Raw genomic sequence first — 18569 nt, forward strand, 5'->3', positions numbered from 1 at the left:
GAAACTAATTATATAGTTAAATAAAAAGTAAATATTACAAGGAACTATTTCAGCAAGAGCAAATTCAGTATCGTATTAAAATCACACATAAAAAATATACACCTTCTGCTTTCTATTTTAATTTTTTTTTCTATTTTTAAACCAGGAATATAAAAAAAGACCAACTTTTTCAAAGGTTACAGTGCAAGAATTTCGGCATACATTCCCAATCTGAAGATAGTATTTCACTCTGAAATTTAGCATCTGTTCAACTAAAAAAAAAAATAAAAATAAAAGATAGAGCAATTTTAACGTTTTGTTGAAATTCCACTTAGAAATGGCACCTGAGGAGACCATCTTTGGCTGCCTCCATTTCAAGTCAGGAATTTATGTTGGAAAAAACAAACAAATATTAGTTGCTAATTTTTTCATGGAATGTTTTCATTGTTTTGGCAACATTTTGTTCTTTAGAACTAGTGCTTCAAAAAGAAATTGAAACAAAACTGGATTAATAGTGTTAAAACTGGAAATAACGAGCAACAGAAAATGAGCCAGGCAAAATGACACATGTAACTTTGAAATCAGCAGGTTGGATATCAACAACTTTATAATTTTCTCTCTTACCTCAGCATGGCACTTTCGCAGATCTGCAATCAAAGCATTGCATTCGGCAGTATGGAGATGCGGAGACAAGTCAGGATGCATTATCTATGAAAACAAAAAGGAATTTTGTGCTTGAAAACATTACCAAGTGTGAAACAATGATTGTGTTTCCTACAAACCAATGTGGTGCTTTCTACAGGTCGAAAACAAACATCAGTGAACCAGTTTTTCAATTAGACGACTTGTTGCTTGAGCACAACTTACTGTTTAGTAATCAAATAATACTGCAAAATAAACACTAATAATATAAATTCATATTTAAATAAGCAGAAACCAATATTTGAACAATTGTGGAACAGGAATCTGAACAACTAACACTACAATGACAAGATAGACTGATAAGCCAAATACTTTGGCTTTTTTTATTTCTAAAAAAAGCCAAAATATTTCACTTTCAGCCAATTCTTGCTGAATCTCAACTCCTAAAAAATTTCCCAAGTAGCCCCCTCCCCCCTAAAAGAAAAATCTAAGGGGCTGCACAAAATAAGGAGTTCTCTTCTTAAAAATCAGGACTCTTCAAGTGCCCCTGGTGTTCGGAATATGGACTTTAGAAAGATTTGTCAGTTTAAATGCTTGTAAAATTCCAACAGATTAGCAAAACTTTAAAATTACATGACCAGAAGCAAACAATGTTCCGGTTGAGCAATTATTTTCAAATTAGGATTCTACCAGCACACATTGAAGAAATCAGCATAATCTCAAAATCAATGTCTATATGCTACTATTTATCTTAAAATATACTCAGTATCTGTAATGTAGTAAATCTACTACATGAGAAATAAAATTTCACTTCTCACAAAATTTTCAAACAAACTTACACTTCACACACAAGTCAAAAGCAATCAAATTTTCCAGACTGAAAGTAAAATGCAACCATTGAAAATGGTTGGTTAAAAGAACTAAAACAGGCTATTGAAGAAAACGGTTCTACTTTAAGAACCTACTTTCAACATCCATAATTCCAGTCTGGCATTTAACTACGAAAAAGTTGATAACCAAAAGATTATTCAGCAAAATAATCTGTGATGGGCAAGCTTGCTCAATACAAGGACCCCTCCTGTACACATAGTGTCTCCCAAAACAAGATTCCAGTCCAACTATGTTAAATTTACAACAATTCAATGTTTGGTATAGAAACAAGATGGATTGATTGTTATCCAACAGTGATGGTATTTGCAGTACCTTTGTAAAATTTCAGCATTCTTTTTGAAAAAATGACTCAATGGCATGTGAATCCAAAAAAGTAGCACTTACTTGTTGTATTCTGACTCAGGTAATAGGCCAGGAACTTGACCTTCTGATATTGGAATTATTTTTGTCACATTTTAAGTCAATAAAGGAATATTCAATGTATAAACAAGTACTCCTTAATAACACTGGTCGTAAAGACTAATTTTTTAGGTTTTTCTGCTCTTGTGTAAAATTTACATAGCACAGCATGATGCATTTGACCACGTTATTACAACTCAAATGGTACTCAGGACTCATGCCCCAACTTGAATTCTTTGGTGCACTATGATCCCTTGTTCCACAAAGGATGTAGGTTTCCAGCCATTGGAAAAAAATTATCAGTCCTTTTGAGGGACCTACTCCATCAAACTGAATTTTTATATCCTCTTTGGCTCATAAACACTCTTAATAGCTTCAAGCCAAGATCAAACTTATTTACTTTTTTGATTGTTAATTAGAACAAAAATTGCCAAACAGTCTATCAAAGAAAAGCAAAGAGCTGAATTAAGACCAAAACGAGCAAAATAGATATGTAAAAATTCAAACTTAAAGCAAACTCAAGTTGAAATGAAACCCAACAGTCAACGTTGGGTTTTCAATGTCAAACGTAAGAAAAGATAAAAAAGAAAACGTTGAAAACACATTTAGTTTTCAGGAAAATACAAATGATGGTCTGGCCTTTGACGAATTTTCTATTCTTCATAAATCTGACTTGATCATTCATTGTGTTGCGAGAGCAACACTTTGGTTTTGCTGTGTGCGTTTATTTTTTGTTCCTAGCACCCTGATTCCAGCATATTCCTAGAAAGTGGTAAGGGTGTAAGCTTTTGTTTCATCAAACAATGTTTCTGCTTTCGAGTGGAAAGCTCTGTTCTAGAAGGCAAGCAGGCAGGCACCAGTTTCAAATTGAAGATGGACTAAAATCTATAAGTGTTGAATATATGCACCAGTTACCCGACCCCACAACCAATATATCTTCTTTGAGTGATAAATGGAAAAATTTAAAGAAACAAAAAAGTGGAAACCAAAAGTGCTGTCATTTGTTGTTTCTACCCATTTCTGTTCATGATTTCAGCTTGAGTTTATCATTCAGTTTTTTGCACTTGGGACTGCGGTAGAGAAATGGTATCAGATGTGCCTCTTAAACTCTGAAAGTTCTCTCTTTGCTAAAAAAAAATTAGAGTTTATCCTTTGCTCCTTTCTAAGTGATGATGTTAGAAGCTTGGCCTACAACAAAAAAGCCAACTTTTGAACTAAGAGAGATAGATTTTTTTTTGATGGTCAGCTCTTGGTGAGCTGATCAAAGCATATATCATTCATTTTTTGGTAGAAAAATTCTTTCACGAGATATACCAGTTTGAAAGTTTAAAGGGGTTGACAGCTTCAGCAGTAAAAATAGGCCAATACCAATTGTGAGACATATAGGGAAGTTTTAAGCAACAGTCAGCTGTTAGCTCATAATCATCTTCAGCAATGAGAGGTTTGCAACTTTTGGTAGTTGGTGTACCTATTATTTGTTTCCAGTGAAATTGATGTCTTATCCCAGGAGAGAGACTTTTAAGTAAGAATTGGTTCACTTTGAGCTAGGAATTTGTGCAAATTGGTGCACATTGTATTATAACTCTACAAACTCATGGATAACCTTATGACGCAGGTGTCTATGGTATTTATTTAAAGATCCTTATAGAGCAACAACTTCAGCATTTAATCAAAGTGCGGAAACAAAACTGAAGTGTTGCTCTTGCAACACTTTAATCAGTGAAGCCAAACGAAGGTTGCCACAACATCTTACATTGCCCATGCAACAAAGATCTAGTTTTAGTGTCTATTTATTCAGGGTTTCAGTTTTCAATCATAGTAATTTCTGCAACAGAAACTTTATTCCCATTAAGTTTGAATTTTTACATGGCTTTGTTTCTGCTAACTTTAGGTTTTAATATACTTTTTACTTTCCTTTGAAAAGCTTTTTTTGGAATGGGTTTTAAAGAATTTATTTCCATTGCTTTTCAAATGACTGAGTTATATTATTGGTAAACTGTCGGAATATTTATAAAGTTTTTCTACTTAAGACCTGAAACATTAGATTGCAATTTAATTGTTGTCAAAGTTTGAATATTTGGTGAAAATGCTTAACCAGCCAAAGTTTTGTGTGGTAACTATTAAAATACTTTACTTAAAATTGGGTGATTTTGGAATGGGATTTTTGTTCATACAGATAGATGATCTGCACAATCTTTGGTCTTCCTAAGGAGCTCTAATTTTTGTTTGCCTTAGTGTCATTTTGGTGAGTGTACATGTTCAGTAAGTTGCAAGCTGATTGGGGACAAAACAAATTTTAGCCAACTTTGGGTGACACTAATCAATAAAAGAAAGTATTTTTAATAGTTCTGTCTTTAATGAGATCCCCTTGTTCCTGTTTACATACCCAGTCAGTTTAAGCTAATTGCAAAAGACACAACCTGTTGGCCTAGTTTCAACTGTCACAAATCCATAGAACCAAATCTCAAAAACCTTGTTTTCATTGAGATCTGCAAGGCCATGTAAACTGCAAGCCTATCAGAGATGCAACAAATTTACAGACTCATTTCTGGACATCACAAAATGATACAACTAGCATTATTTTTTTATTTCCTTTTTTATGTGGGGGTCCACCAGGCACAGGAAATTTATGAATATAATTTTCAAGCTGGGTGGGAAACGAATAATTCATGATCCCCATTGTTGGGCATCAAGATTTTTTGATCATTCGGTCTTGAATGATTAAAAAAATTCAAGTCCATTTACACCTGGGAGCCAAGAATCCTAGCCAATCAGAAAATAAACTGGGCCAATTTTTGGGTAAAACAAAATTGTTTCAAGATTTTCTGATGCACACAAGTCCTCTTAACCTTGAAGTTTCTGGCTTTCCAGAATAGATTGCAAGCCCTTTTGTCTGGGAACCAATAGTTTGGAATAAGAAATGTTTTGGCCCTTCTGATTCACCTTTAACTCCCCTTAAAGTCCAAATTCAAGATCCGTTTGAAACAGCAGTACCCCTGACAGCTTCAACTTGAACCTACAAGCCATCCTTTCTCATCCTCCCCTAGGTCAAAACAAGAGGTCCACTTGGTCCCATAGAACTCCCAGAAAGTATGAACTTAATCTCTCAAAGAATTCTCAAGACATTGCAAATAAGATATTTTGATGACCTGGTAACATAGTGTCTTTTGGTGTACCTTAGTACTTGATGTGAATAGATTATAAGTTGCACAGGGGCTTATAACTAAAAAACATTTATTTGGATTAGAGAAAGAAACTTATCCCTCCCTTGCAAACCAAATATGAAATCCCCAACTGTACCTGAAAGTTTCAACTCCTTCTGCCATATTTTTCCTGAGATACTACAGATAGGGTATTTTGATAGCCTGAATATGTATAGTTCCATAATCTGTCTTGCTACTTAACAAGGTGGCAACAACCATTGGGAGGATCAGAAACAAAACATTTGAGCCCCTTGCCTAAATCTAGACTTGAAGTTTTCATTGTCTACCCCCCCCTCTCCCCCAATATTATGCAACAATTTTAACACCATCACCTGAGCCTTTTTCAAGATATTGCAGATTTACCATTTTGATAACCTGGATGTGTTTAGTTCCTTTTGAGTTATCTTTGCCTTATCCCCCTATTCAGCTTGATCACCCAAGCTGTTATAGAGATATTGTAAGTAAACTATTTTGATAATCTTGCAACAGAAAGTATCTTTTGATTTACCTTGCCCTTCCCCTCCTTCCAAACACTAAATTTTGTAACAGATGGGTAATCTACATGATTTAGGACCATTACCCCCTAGAGCTCTGAGGGAAATGTTGACCTTGGAGGCATACTTATCAAACCTTTTCATGTTTTTGAACAAAATGGATATCTTGGATTGCTTTTTTCTTTAAATCAAGTGAAAAGAGCTCAAAACATCAAATATCCCCCCATCGTCCTCAAGGCTCTGTGGTCTTGAGTGCACGAAGAAAACATTAAAGGCACATAACTCTTTACTAATTCAGTGCTAAAGTATTGTTGATGATAAAATCTATCTGTAAACAGGGGGCAATTAGGGCCTTGCTCCCAGAGTTGTCTGGGTCATGTCATCTCTTGAGGCATATTTATTAGAACTTTTGACTATTCTAAGAAAAATGTCTTATCTGTTAATTTTGGTCTCTACAGGAGTTACAGAGGTGACCAGGGGCAGAAAAGGGACATGGCATGGGGATGGTTGCCCTGTAATTCCTCTTGACCCTCAAAAGGGCACAAGCATTTTCAATACCCAGATAAATGAGTGCCTTCCAAAGTTTTTCCAACCACTTGTTCCATGCAAAGTGGCTGGGAAAAAATGACAATACATGAGAGGCACTCTGTTCCCTATTGAATGCTAATGCTTTGGCTCTTTATCAAAACTTATTTAATTCACTTTCACTGCAGTTGGCTGGCAAGTTGTTACCCTTTAAAGTGTGTTAAATTGAAAACAAAACAAATACATAGATTTCAAAGAATTCCTATGGGGATTTGCAAATAAAGGCAAAATTTGAAATTAGAATACGATTTTTGTAGTATTCTGCAAAAATTTCGCCATCTTTGCAAGATTTTTTTTAATCGAATCTATTTAATCATTTTTTAATTTAATAAAAAAAAAATTTAATCTTTGCAATGCACATTTTTCTTAAAATCAAAGCTTGTTTTTTTGTTTTGTTTTTAACTATTACTGCAGTCAACTTGCAAAGTAATAAATTTGTGTTTCTTTGAAAAACATGCCCTACTAATGCTATTGGAAGCAAATATTTGGCATAATTTGTTGTGAATTTACATCACATTTGATGAGGTTTGGTTCTAATCAGGTATAAAAAGTTGGTTTCGACCAGACGAAAAATAATGCACTTGGCTCTAAAATTAGAGCCATATATTCAAAATACATGAAACAGAGTTGATATTTGGAACTTACATTGCAATCAGGTTATGAATCCCAGAGTTTTTGTTACTTTTAAAAGAACTCCTTAAAAAAAACTAAAAAGCAAAAGCAAAAATGTTGCAAGATTCCCCAACAAAATTTTCACAAAATTTGGTTAGATACAACACACAAATTTACAGCAGGATTTCAAGCATAACTACATTTTCTGCAGGGTAGTCTAAAAGTTACATTTTGTTTTATTGCGAAAAGAATGATGGTAGCTGAAAATAAAAATAATTGCTAAAATGTTGTCAGTTAATATGGTCATGATCATTGTCAAAGAAAAATACATCAAAATAGTCTGTCATATACCTATTTTTATAAAAAAAAACAGGTTCCATGGCTTTTTATGTAATTAAGAATTACATATTATTTACTTACAGATACTGGTGAACAGTTCATGTTTCATATCAATTTAACACAGTATTTAGTTTTCAAAATTTGCTTTCTGCAGTTTTTGGGGTTGTTGCTAGGTGATTCATTAATGACATCAACCTTAGAACAAATGAAAATAAGAGGGCAACATTGTTTACATATATGTTAAGAATATATCTTCAGTGTATGTCCTTTACAATGGTAGTTTCTGGTTAACCTAGTTTTTGTATTAAATATTCATATTGAATTTTAACAAGAAGTAATTTTAACTATCCTTATTTAAAGTCAAACCCATGTTTACCCTACAAGTGTCTAGTGTAATAAGGTACCTAAAGCATGGTTGTGACTTTAAAAAAGGTGTTTTTGCCTTGGAGTTAACTACAATTCGGGCAAGCACATACTATTATAGCTCCAGCTTCTTTGAGATGGTCAGTTACTCTTTAAAAAGACAGAATGCTTTTAAAAATTTTTACTGGCAACCTTTGAAGACAACTGTTTTTTTTTCCTTCTCTACAGAGCCACAAAAATTAAAAACCAAATTGGAAGTAATCTTGTAGAGTATCATTATTCAATAGCTTCAGGAACTGACTAGGAAAATCAATGTTTCCTGAGCATCAGAACCAATTTCAAAATAATAATAACATTATTAACTATGTATATTATCTGTTATGATGAATTTCTATGTATTCTGTTCTATTGTGTAGCCTATTTGTTGTTTTTACCTTTGCTTGTTTTAATCTACTTTGTGTTCAATTTTTTTATAACTATGCAAAAAGTTTATGAATTCATGACTTCTAGGCTATATATATATATATACAGTATTACATTGTAATACATAATTGCCTGCAACCACCACAAAAACTTCACGTATTGCTGCAAAAAAAATACTGTTGTGGTCACAGATATCACTCTGCTAAGATAGCATCTTTGAAAAGATAGCATGCTAGTAATAGCTACATTTACAATTCAAGTCCCTTTAACTGAACAGGGAGTAGGTTCACTACCATTTCTTTACAATTAAACTAAACCATATCTCAAAAATAGTAATAATATGACTACATCCTGAAAACATAACTGACATTATATTCTGAAAATGACATTTTCATTGCAATGTTTGAAACTGTTTAATTTAAATTGTTTTTTGTTTTTTTTTTCTCTATACATTCAACTTGTTACAAACTGAAAAGGTGTCAAACTTCAGACTACACAGATGCTTTCTATAAACTACTCATTTGACCATGTGTGCCAACTCTTCTCCAAAAAATTGGCAGCAACTTCACAAGCAAAAAAACTGAAGTCTGGAAACCAATGCTTATTTTCTGCTAACAAATTAAATCACCAAAATACCAGAAGTAAATAAAAAGGCATCAGATATCAATAAATTAGTCAATGCAAGTAAAGTCTATTGTACCTATTCTTAAGAAGGTTAACAGATTGGTTTTAAGACATTAAACACAAAAGGAGAAATTCTTCCACTTTAATAAGTAAAGCAGGTATAGCCCTTAGTTCTCCTCTAATTTCATTCACTACTATAAATCACTAAAAAACACAAGCTTTATAAACACAGCAACTTTAATACATACTATTGGAGCTGGATTACCACAGCTGCTGGCACTGTACTTGCCTTCCAATGGATCCTTGTCAAAGTCTTTTAACTGTACTAAACATAATCACAGGACCTTGGATGAACCCTCCCTCATTATTTTTCATAATGACGCATTTTTTCTTAGATAGGCTACTTTAAAATATCTTCCTGGGGAATCAATGGGGTTCTGGATCTTTTCCTTAGTTTCATTAACCTAACTCAACTAATTGACAAAGACCCCTAATCCAGAATTTTTTTTCTAGAATCCAAAAAAATGCTCTGGAAGGAGACATACCAGAAAAACAAGAGGGACATTATTATATTGTTAATGTTATAATCATTTTTATGGTTTTGTTTGCACTTTTGACAGTTCACCCCCAGCGCTCCACCACACATCATATAGCATTAGGCTATTTAAAAAAAAAATAACATAAAAAACAATGAAAGGTACTTGTGTCTTATAGCCACCATACCCAAGAAGTGAAGTTAGGTCAATCCTAATGGAACAATTCTTGCTTCATAATATGCAGAATAATTATAGCTTACACATTTTGCATGCAAATCTGCTATAGACCTACTTTACACCCCCGCCCCCTCAAGCCCAAATTATATATTTTCCAGCTATTCTTGCAATGTGTCTCTCTTGTTTCATCCTGTGTAACTGTAAATTGAATCAACTGAGACAGAACAAAATTGGGAAAATGCATTGAAAATGTATAACCTAGGCTATAGGTTATATTTACACATTAGGGGGAGTGGAGGGAGTATAGCAGGTCTATATGCAAAATGTTTTAGCAACAAGTGTTCTGCATATTATGAAATAAGAACTGTTTCATTAGGATTAACCTAACTTCACTTCTTGGGTGAGGTGGCTATAAGAAAACAACAGGCTAGTCAACATAAAGAATAAAAACAAATATATTATTTGGGATATGTATGTCTCTGTGTGTGGGGGGGATTATCAGGGTAATAGCTATTATGCTGAAAAAGAGGATAAACCAAGGAATCTAATGGTACTAGAGGTAAAAGTGTAGGAGTTTATATAGCTGACCTATAAATAAGGTGACACATACTGCTTGATGTCATTTTTTGCTTTATCTGAATATAATAGTTATTTTATTTTGAAATTCAATTTTATATGGAACTAATTATAATTCCATTTTGCTAAAATTATATAATCTACAGACATTTATTCACCAACATCTAATTGAATAAAGAATTTATAAGTCTTTAAAAATTGTCAATTGTCTTTAAGCTGTTATCATTGTTCTTGTTTAAACAGGTATAAATCAAATTAACTGTTACAAAATCAAAAACCAGAAAACACATGGGAAATAGCCTATCTATAATTCATGCTATATAGGCCTATTGGTACCTTAGGAGGTTTGGGGTTAAAGTCTAGTCAAGCTGTAGTCAAATTGTTTAAAATGCCATTATTCATGATATACATAAGCAAAAGTTGTCCTTGTTAGCCCTTTTATATTGCCAAAGCAGGAGGAAATCTTTGAGGGACATTAAAAGGTTTAAATTGAATTTCCATGTAATATGACTATTATCTTAAAAAAGAGAATAGGCTAAAAAGGCATCAAGGTATGTTCACCTTATTTGTTGGTGATCAATGTAAAAACTATCCACCTTTACCACATTTTTAGTTTATGTTCTATATAGCCAAGGGCTATATAGGGGGGGATCGGGATGAAATGTCAAAAATTTGAACAAAACCATAAAAACAAGCATAGAGCTTAGTCATCTAAAAAATATCCCCCTTTTTGCTCTATCATGTCTCCTTCTGGAGAGCCACTATCCTTAACCTCTAACTTAGTTTTGTATATTTCTTAGATTTTTAGCCTATCTGCAATCACCACAGGGGGAGAGGAGGCATTGATGTGGATTCAGTTTAAAAATTTTAAGGCTCCCAAGTTTGCACTTTGACAGTCTGATTTAGAAGTCAGTTCAATAAAAGTAATTTTATAACTGATAATCCTTCATCCTGTATAAAAAGTGGGTAATCAATGGAGAATAGGCTATCCTAATATGCATAACAACTTTGACCAACATTAAATTTGACACCTTTCACACAGCCAAGATTATTTCAAAGATCTCACCTTTGGATACGGACAAAAACAGTAACAAAATGCATTTACCTTATTCTTTATACCACGAAATAAATAGGCTAAGTAACAACTAGCTAGCCTATTTTTCAGAATTTGACCGAAACTTGCTTAAGTTTCTTCGCGAAATAAGACATGCTGAGTTGTGTTTTCATGCAGTGTTTCCACTTTCTTTTTTGAAAAATCCCGAATCAGAGACGAAAAATCCCTAAAAATCCCTTTTTGGTCAAACAATAATCCTTTGAAAAATCCCTCTCATGCTAATCACGACAGTTAGCTACTGGTTTCCTGGTCCACGAAGTCCATCTGTGTTGTTTTAAATAAAAATCTCTCCGAACGAACTGAAAAGCACTGGAAGATGCAAACACTATAATTTTTTTAACAAAAAAAACTTCAAAACTAAATCCCAAAATTTGCATTCTCCTATCTTGAGCATGGATACTAACGAATGCAGAATTCAACCTCTCGTTCAAGAGTCAAAGAACAGAACATTATTTTTGTTTGTTAAACCAACAATACAAAAATTTTTGCCACATTCGCCCGAAAGGTGAAAACACAGGATGAAAATAGACCAACGATCGAACATGACCTTCAAATGTGCATGCTCTTACACATCGCAGTCAAAGTAAATATCATGTTTATATTTTGTAATTAAAAATTAACAAAAATATCAAACCCTTAATCCAAAAATAATATATCTTACTTTTACTTTCCTTTTGTTTCTTCTTAATCAACTAGCTAATTCCAATTGCCGCTGTTGAATTTTGAAACAGTTGCCAAGCAATTTTGAAAAAGTTGGCGCGTAGCTCACTATATCGCTCATACTGACGAAAAACAAAATCCTTACAGGGAAAGATAAAAAATTCTGGAAGCTGCACCAAATACCAACAAAAATCCTTGAATACACCATCAAAACTGAAAATCCTGAATATCTCTATTTTAGTAGGGAAAATCCCTTAATATCTCAATTATCCCTGAAAAATCCCGTATCCCTTTTTAGAGAAAATAATCCTGCGGAAGGCCTAGAAATCCCTCAGAAAGGGATAAATCCTTCAAAGTGGAAACACTGTTTTCATGCACCGGATTTGAGGCGTGTTTTGAGCAGATTTAATAAAAATCGTTTTCAGGTTCTCCGTGTGTAACTTTGCGAAACTCTAAAACATTGTCATGTACGGGATCCAAGTGTGTTGGAAATGGGTTCCTCCAAAGTATAATCCCATAGAATAGCATGGTTGAACATTAGTTCTGAGAAGACATTCGCCGTGTTGAAAGCGGCACTCAAAACGATAGTCTGCACAATCCGTGTCAAATTCTGTGTGGGAGGTGGGTTGCCTGAAAAGATGGCTCTGGTTGCCGTCAAAGACACAAAGCTCTTTTTAGCGAACAAATTCCTGATCTACAGTCATGAGAAGAGATTTGTTGATTAGCAACCGTATATCAACCAATAATTTTTGCGGGAGAGCAGATTATAATTATTGTCAGAAGGAATGGCAATTTTTCAAAATCAATTGAACACTGTTTTATCATTTTCAATCAAACTCAAGTTTACTCCTTTAATTGTCACTATTTTTAAATATTTTCATTGTCAAATCAAATCATAAAATTTTTCATAAAGCACAAGAAGATTTTTAATCTGCCCGTCAAAGGAAAAAGGGATAGGTGATTCAGATTAAAGTATTTTCACATTTTGTTTTAGGCAAGAGATCAAGTCAACAATTCGTAAAAAAAAATCTGCATGGCAAATTAGTTACTTTTCTCTTCAAAATTTTATAAGCAAAATCCCTCGTGATATCCATCGTTGAAATTTCCCGCTTTGACTCGACCAACGAAACTGACAAATATCTGTTTCCATTGTAAGTCGTTTTCAGCTTAGATTTCCCTTAAAATCGTTTTCTGGCAAAAAATATAAAATTGTCGATCCACAATGTCACCAGGCAAAGCCTACAAAAATAAAAAAGAGGTCAAGTCTTGCAAAAGTTTCTGGTTAGACTTCAACTCTTCAATGGTTTTATATTATCATTACCTAATGAGTCCCAAGTTTAATAAGATTGGTACCAATGGTTTCAATCATTGGAGAGGGTGAAAAATGTCAAGCCCCCAGTCGGCCCTACCCTTGATTTCGAGAATATCTTCTTTTTTTGTTGAAAAATCGTTTTTTTTTTGTATTTTCATTGAGAAACTGAAAAAACAACAAAATTATCCCTTAGATTTTGGGAACGATTGTGAATTCACTCCATTGCATATTGAATTTGATGTAACTATTCCCATTTAAATGCCAATTGCAATTACTGAATTGCATTCAAAAGCAGGGCACAATTTGATATGGGCATTGCATTCAAAAGCAGGGCACAATATATACAGATGGATCCGTCCAGAGGGAAAGAGCTGGAGCAGGAGCATGTATCCCATCCCTGAATTTGAATATTTATTCTCCTCTCCCATTGGGATCTTCTATCTTGTCTGCTGAATTAAGTGCCATCCGCCTGGCCTTGGATGCTCTTATGAATCTGAAAATATACTCTGTCTCTCCAACTCTAAATCAGCATTACTACTGATCCAAAATATTAATAGAATTGCTAATGACAAAGATTTATATAATATTAGAAGACAGCTTCTTAATCTTAAGATCAAGGAAAATGAAGTTTATTTTCAACACGTTCGTAGTCATAAAGGTATAAAATATAATGATATGGCTGATTCTCTAGCAGCAAAGGCTTCCATGTTATCTCCCAGTCCTTCCTCTGACCTCAATTCACGAGATATTATCAGGCAAAGATCCAAAGTTAATCACAGTACATTAATGTTATCTCCATTTCATACAAGATTAAATACTGTGCTATATTACCGGCTGAAATCAGGTGCCCTACTTCTAAATAGCTTGTTATTTAATTGGAAGCTACATCATTCCCCTTTATGCCGAATCTGCTTTTCAACAGAGGAAACAATCCAGCATATTTTATTTGATTGCCAGGCTCAGAGTGAGGAGACTGTTGCTCTTAAGTGTTTCTGCTCCTTGGCTAAGATTCCAAATACTTATACAGCTATCCTGGATTCTAACCTGCCATGGGAAATTGATCGTAAGATATTTAAGGCAGCAATTGATACCTTAAAGAAGAGAAATATTGTTTAATAAAGATGAAAGCTTGAAGAAGTCAATTTTTAAAGGGACGCGATTTATCCATAGTTTTTGATTGTGCAGAAGAGAGCGGGAATGAATAGGAAGAGCCGTATTGGTACCGGCCGGCCTAGTGCCTTAAACTGCTGGGGACAGGTAGCTCAGGTACTCGCACTTCCCACAATCAATAACAGTGTATTATTGTTCATAATCGTATATATCCATTGTTCGCAGACTGGAGGAGAATAGCGCTTCCAGTAGCTAGTTTTTTTTTCTGAAGAAGAAGTCAAAAAGGTGAAAGGACTTGTTGTTAGTCCATATACCTCCCTACAATTTTTGGAACTGGAACTGGGCTAGGAGGGCAACTGCACCTCCCAGGACTGGATTTGCTACCCTCCAGACATTGGTATGCTTCACTCCCAGCTGAACACATTTTTTTCTTCAGAAACTTTGTTATAAGCCTAAATAATTCATATATCCACAGAAATGGGTCATTTTTCTTTAGTATGTAATGCTCTTAAGTCAGTCGGTTCGCTGCAATTGAAGACTGTACTAGCCCAACGGTCAACTGCCTGGCGAGAATCTTTTTCGGGGGTCCTTAACGCTTGTTAAGGCAAGCCCACCGGATTCGAAACACCCAGTGCTAGCAGCTGCAGGCCTAGATAGCTGCAACACCACATTATATTTTGTTTTATACTGTTCTTTACGCAACTATCAATATTGATTTCTTTTAGATTACAATACCAACTTCTGAACACGACTTACCCTCTCCTCTTTTAAAAAAAATGTTTTTTCAATTTTTTGAAAAATAGCTTTCATTACCATAGTTTCTCAGCATATAAAGACACAAACCGTTTTCAGTGAACCCATAAGAAAAGCGCTAAAATAAGCCCTAGTCTATTGTGTAACCTACCCCAATCGTTAATTTTACATCTTTCAGTCGACAACGCTACCTATGACATTTGCTTATAGAAACTATTCGGAAGAAATTGACAGAGAGAATTCAAAAAATTTGACATAATGAAAAGATCTTCAAATAAGCAATTGACCCAAGATAATTTTGATGAACCAGATAGTGAAGATGAAGTTTCTGTCTCAACACCTAGTTTCGCCTCAGATGAAATTTTGAAAAATAGAGTGATCAGATCAGGAAAAAGGCGATTGGTACAATCATCCAATGGAGGAGAAAGCCCAAGTTTACATTCATCTGATAAGGTAATGCTCTTTGTCTGCGCTTGGAAAATAGCTAACCTCTGAAAAATATTTGACCAACTCCTAAGCATGGACTGTAAATTGTTTAATTTGGATATGATATATCAGAGACAATTCTCTAGGCCTAGTATTGCATATAGGCTAATACAGATTCATAATGCTTTGATACATTATTTTGTTTTCCAGTGCTGCTTCATATTAAAGGGGTGGATGTAGAAACTTTGGAGGGAGTTCATTTGGTCTAAAATAGAAACTTCTAGCATATTTTTCAAGAGTCAAAAGTGACTGGAGAGAAAGCAGTCCCATTCTATGTTTTTTTTAGTGGCATCCCTAAAAATTACCATATCTGGTAAAATTCTAGTGTAGCTACTTTTTGCTAGCTTGTAAAGGGGTTAAATTAGGAAAAATGGAACCTTCATTAATGAATATAGGGGCAAAAACATACCCTGGGAAGGTATTGCCAAGCTTCTAGTTATTATCAAGCTTCAAACTTCTATGTTAATTATCTTCTGATTTCTAAGTGTTAGGAATATGCCTGCTTGACAGGTCTATATCTATTGAAATTTTCATAAAACATCAGTTACCTTAATTTTTAGTTATTAGTTCTTTTTCTCTAGTTTTAGTTCTGAAAATGCAATTCTTGCTATTTGAGTAGAATTTTAAGCCATATCAATCTTTTTTTCTAAATTTAGGAAATGTATTTGTAGATCTTTGAACCCTCATAAATTGAGATTGAGCAAAGATTCAGAGTGATTGGAGGGTTGATACCCACCCCCCTAACCTAGTATTTTCTTGAAATGAATCTGATATAAATTTTGAGATGGCCATTTGTTATCATAGAAACTTCAAAAAGGCTCATTTGGTTGGAAATTCAAAGGACTATTGCCCTTTTTACTGGTTAAAAGTGGTTTCAGGGGAACAAGCCCCCCCCCCCACATGCCTATGAATTCCAAAAACACATCTAATTAACATGTTGAGAAAGCCATTTTGTTCAGTATAGTTAAAAGGTCTATAAATTGTGTCCTAAACAACACCCATACTTTCTCAAGACCGGAACATGATTTTGCACCTTGCTGAAAAATATGGCTGTGGATTGTCAGTTTAGTATATGTATATATTTATACATATTTTGTTCATTTAAATCATACAATATATAAGTCAAACTCAAAACAAGCAAAAATCAACATGAGTTGGGCTGACAAACCCCATACTTTTTCAAGACCAGAACATAATTTACACTTTACTGAGAACAAAATGCATCTGTTTTCACTTTTATTTACTTGTTTAAAATGTTTTTACTAGATATATGAAGGAGGGAGTCCTCCCCCTTGCACCCTAATTACAGTATGATTGTCTTGTACCCTCTTTAAGGGTAACAGGAGATTTGAGAGGAAGCAGCCCTTCTCTCAAGCCCATTCACTCTCCAAATGCATCCAGTCAAAATTTTGAGAAAGCCATTATGTTCAGCACAGCAAAACAGTCAAGCATTTTTTTTAGGGATATTAGGCATGTCAATCCCCTACAATTATGCAAGTGGCCTATTATGCTTTAGAAATAAATATTACTGTGGAGTTTTCTCTTATGCATCAATCATGTATGCAGCAACCAGGCAATTATCAATCATGTAAGTTAGTAAGCTTATATTGTGACCCAAGCACCTACAAAATAAATATAAAAATTTGTAAGAAAAATCAATTTCTGATCACTTTAAATGGAGAACTCTACATCTTCCTTCTTTTGGATTTGTTCTTCTTCAAGTGATCCAACAGGGGTTTCATGGCTAAAGGTTTAATCTGGCTGGCTCCTTTATAACCCTTCCCGACCTTGTCATCTTCAGATTTGGTTGTACTGGGTGTGCTGTAGCTGTGGCTTTGAAACCAGGAGGTGTGCTTTGTGGCTCCTTAGGGTTTGGTTGTTGGTTTGCTCTTGGTGTCTGAAAGGATTCTTCAGGTAGGCTAAACCTCCAACTGATATTGCTTGATGGGCTTGTGATTAGGGGGGATTCATACAATGGTTCAGGTTCCATGGGCACCTCCATGTTTGTTAATGGCATCATGTTGTTTTGCAGGTAGGTGCACTCGTTTGTAGTGGGTCTGGCATGTATAAACTTCCTGTTGCGTCTATACAGCTCCATCTTCTGTCTTTACAGTCACTGAGCGGTTGCTTGATTCGTTGTATATACCAGTTACCGTGGCCTTAATCCATCTTTCATTTGCCTGCCCAGTTTTATTGAGCCATACTTGTTGGCCTGGTGCAAAAGGTTTGATCATGCGTGTACCTCTGTCGTAAGCCTCCTTCTTGGCTTCTTGCTGCTTTTGTCTTGCTGCCTTGTATTCCTCTTTGGGCACAATTTTTGACACAAAGTTATGCTCTACTGACAGCATAACTGATCTTAACTGGCAACTCATCAACAGTTGTGCTGGTGATGCTAAATCGTCTACGGGAGTGTTCTGATACTCAAGTAAAGCTAGGTATGGGTCTAATCTGTCAGTCAGTGCTTTTGACATAAGCCTTTTTACAGTTTGGACTGCTTTTTCACTGAGGCCATTGTTCTGAGGGTATCTGGGACTGGACGTGCGGTGTGTGACTCTCCACTGTTCTGCAAATTTTTTGAATTCGTCTGCTGTGAACTGGGGGCCATTGTCAGAGGTAAGTATTTGTGGGATCCCATGTTGTGCGAATTGGCTTTTCAGCTTGGTTATTATGGCTCCCGAGCTTGTACTGTCTAGCTTGTCAAGTTCAATGTATCTACTATAGTAGTCAGTGGTTACCAAGTAATTTCTTCCTTCCCAGAACAGTAAATCAGTACCCACATGTTCCCATGGGTACTCAGGAATTTCAGAATTTATGAGAGGTTCCTTTGGCTGGCAACCACTGAATCGTTGACATATTTCACATCCAAAGATGATGTTGGCAGTGATGTTCAGCCAGAAAACGCATGAGCGTGCACATTGTTTCGTTTTGACAATGCCTAGGTGGGCTGTGTGAAGATGGGTCATGATTTCTTGGCACATACACCCCGGTATTATGATTTGATCACCCTTTAAAAGGATTCCTTGGTATGCTGCCAGTTCATTTCTGTAATTCCAGTACTCCTGAATTTCAGCTGGGCACTGTTTTTTGTGCTCTGGCCATCCTTTTTTGATGGTGTTGACTAGAACTTGCATTTTTGGGTCATGTTTGGTACTGTCTGTGATGCTTTGCACCATTTGGTCTTTGATTGGGATGTGTTTTATAATGTTATGCATGTGCAATTCAGCCTGTAGATCTTCTTCTGGGTCTGTGTTTTCCATGTGTAAACGTGATCAGGTATCAGCCACAGGAATT

The 18569-nt window shown here is 34.9% G+C and overlaps 2 protein-coding genes across 3 annotated transcripts in view; one reads left to right on the top strand and one right to left on the bottom strand.

Moving 5' to 3' along the window:
* LOC136025120 (DNA replication complex GINS protein PSF1-like) overlaps positions 1-11067 on the bottom strand; it is a 29991-nt gene extending 18924 nt beyond the window's left edge. Inside the window, exons 1-2 of one of the 2 annotated variants that reach the window (XM_065700859.1) lie at positions 10949-11004; positions 604-687 (exon numbers count right to left, since the gene is read on the bottom strand). In XM_065700859.1, coding sequence (XP_065556931.1) covers positions 604-611 — 8 coding nt within the window. In that variant the 5' untranslated portion in view covers positions 612-687; positions 10949-11004. Of the gene's footprint in view, positions 1-603; positions 688-10948 lie in introns of both variants that reach the window. The other variant, XM_065700860.1, reaches the window with a different exon arrangement.
* Positions 11068-14997: 3930 nt separating this feature from the next.
* Positions 14998-18569, top strand: part of LOC136025123 (nuclear pore complex protein Nup50-like) — a 55806-nt gene continuing 52234 nt past the window's right edge. The window contains exon 1 of the mRNA XM_065700863.1: positions 14998-15245. Coding sequence (XP_065556935.1) covers positions 15051-15245 — 195 coding nt within the window. The 5' untranslated portion in view covers positions 14998-15050. The remainder of the gene's footprint in view (positions 15246-18569) is intronic.

Source organism: Artemia franciscana, chromosome 3 (assembly GCF_032884065.1).
Source record: "Artemia franciscana chromosome 3, ASM3288406v1, whole genome shotgun sequence".
Classification (NCBI taxonomy): Eukaryota; Metazoa; Arthropoda; class Branchiopoda; order Anostraca; family Artemiidae; genus Artemia; species Artemia franciscana.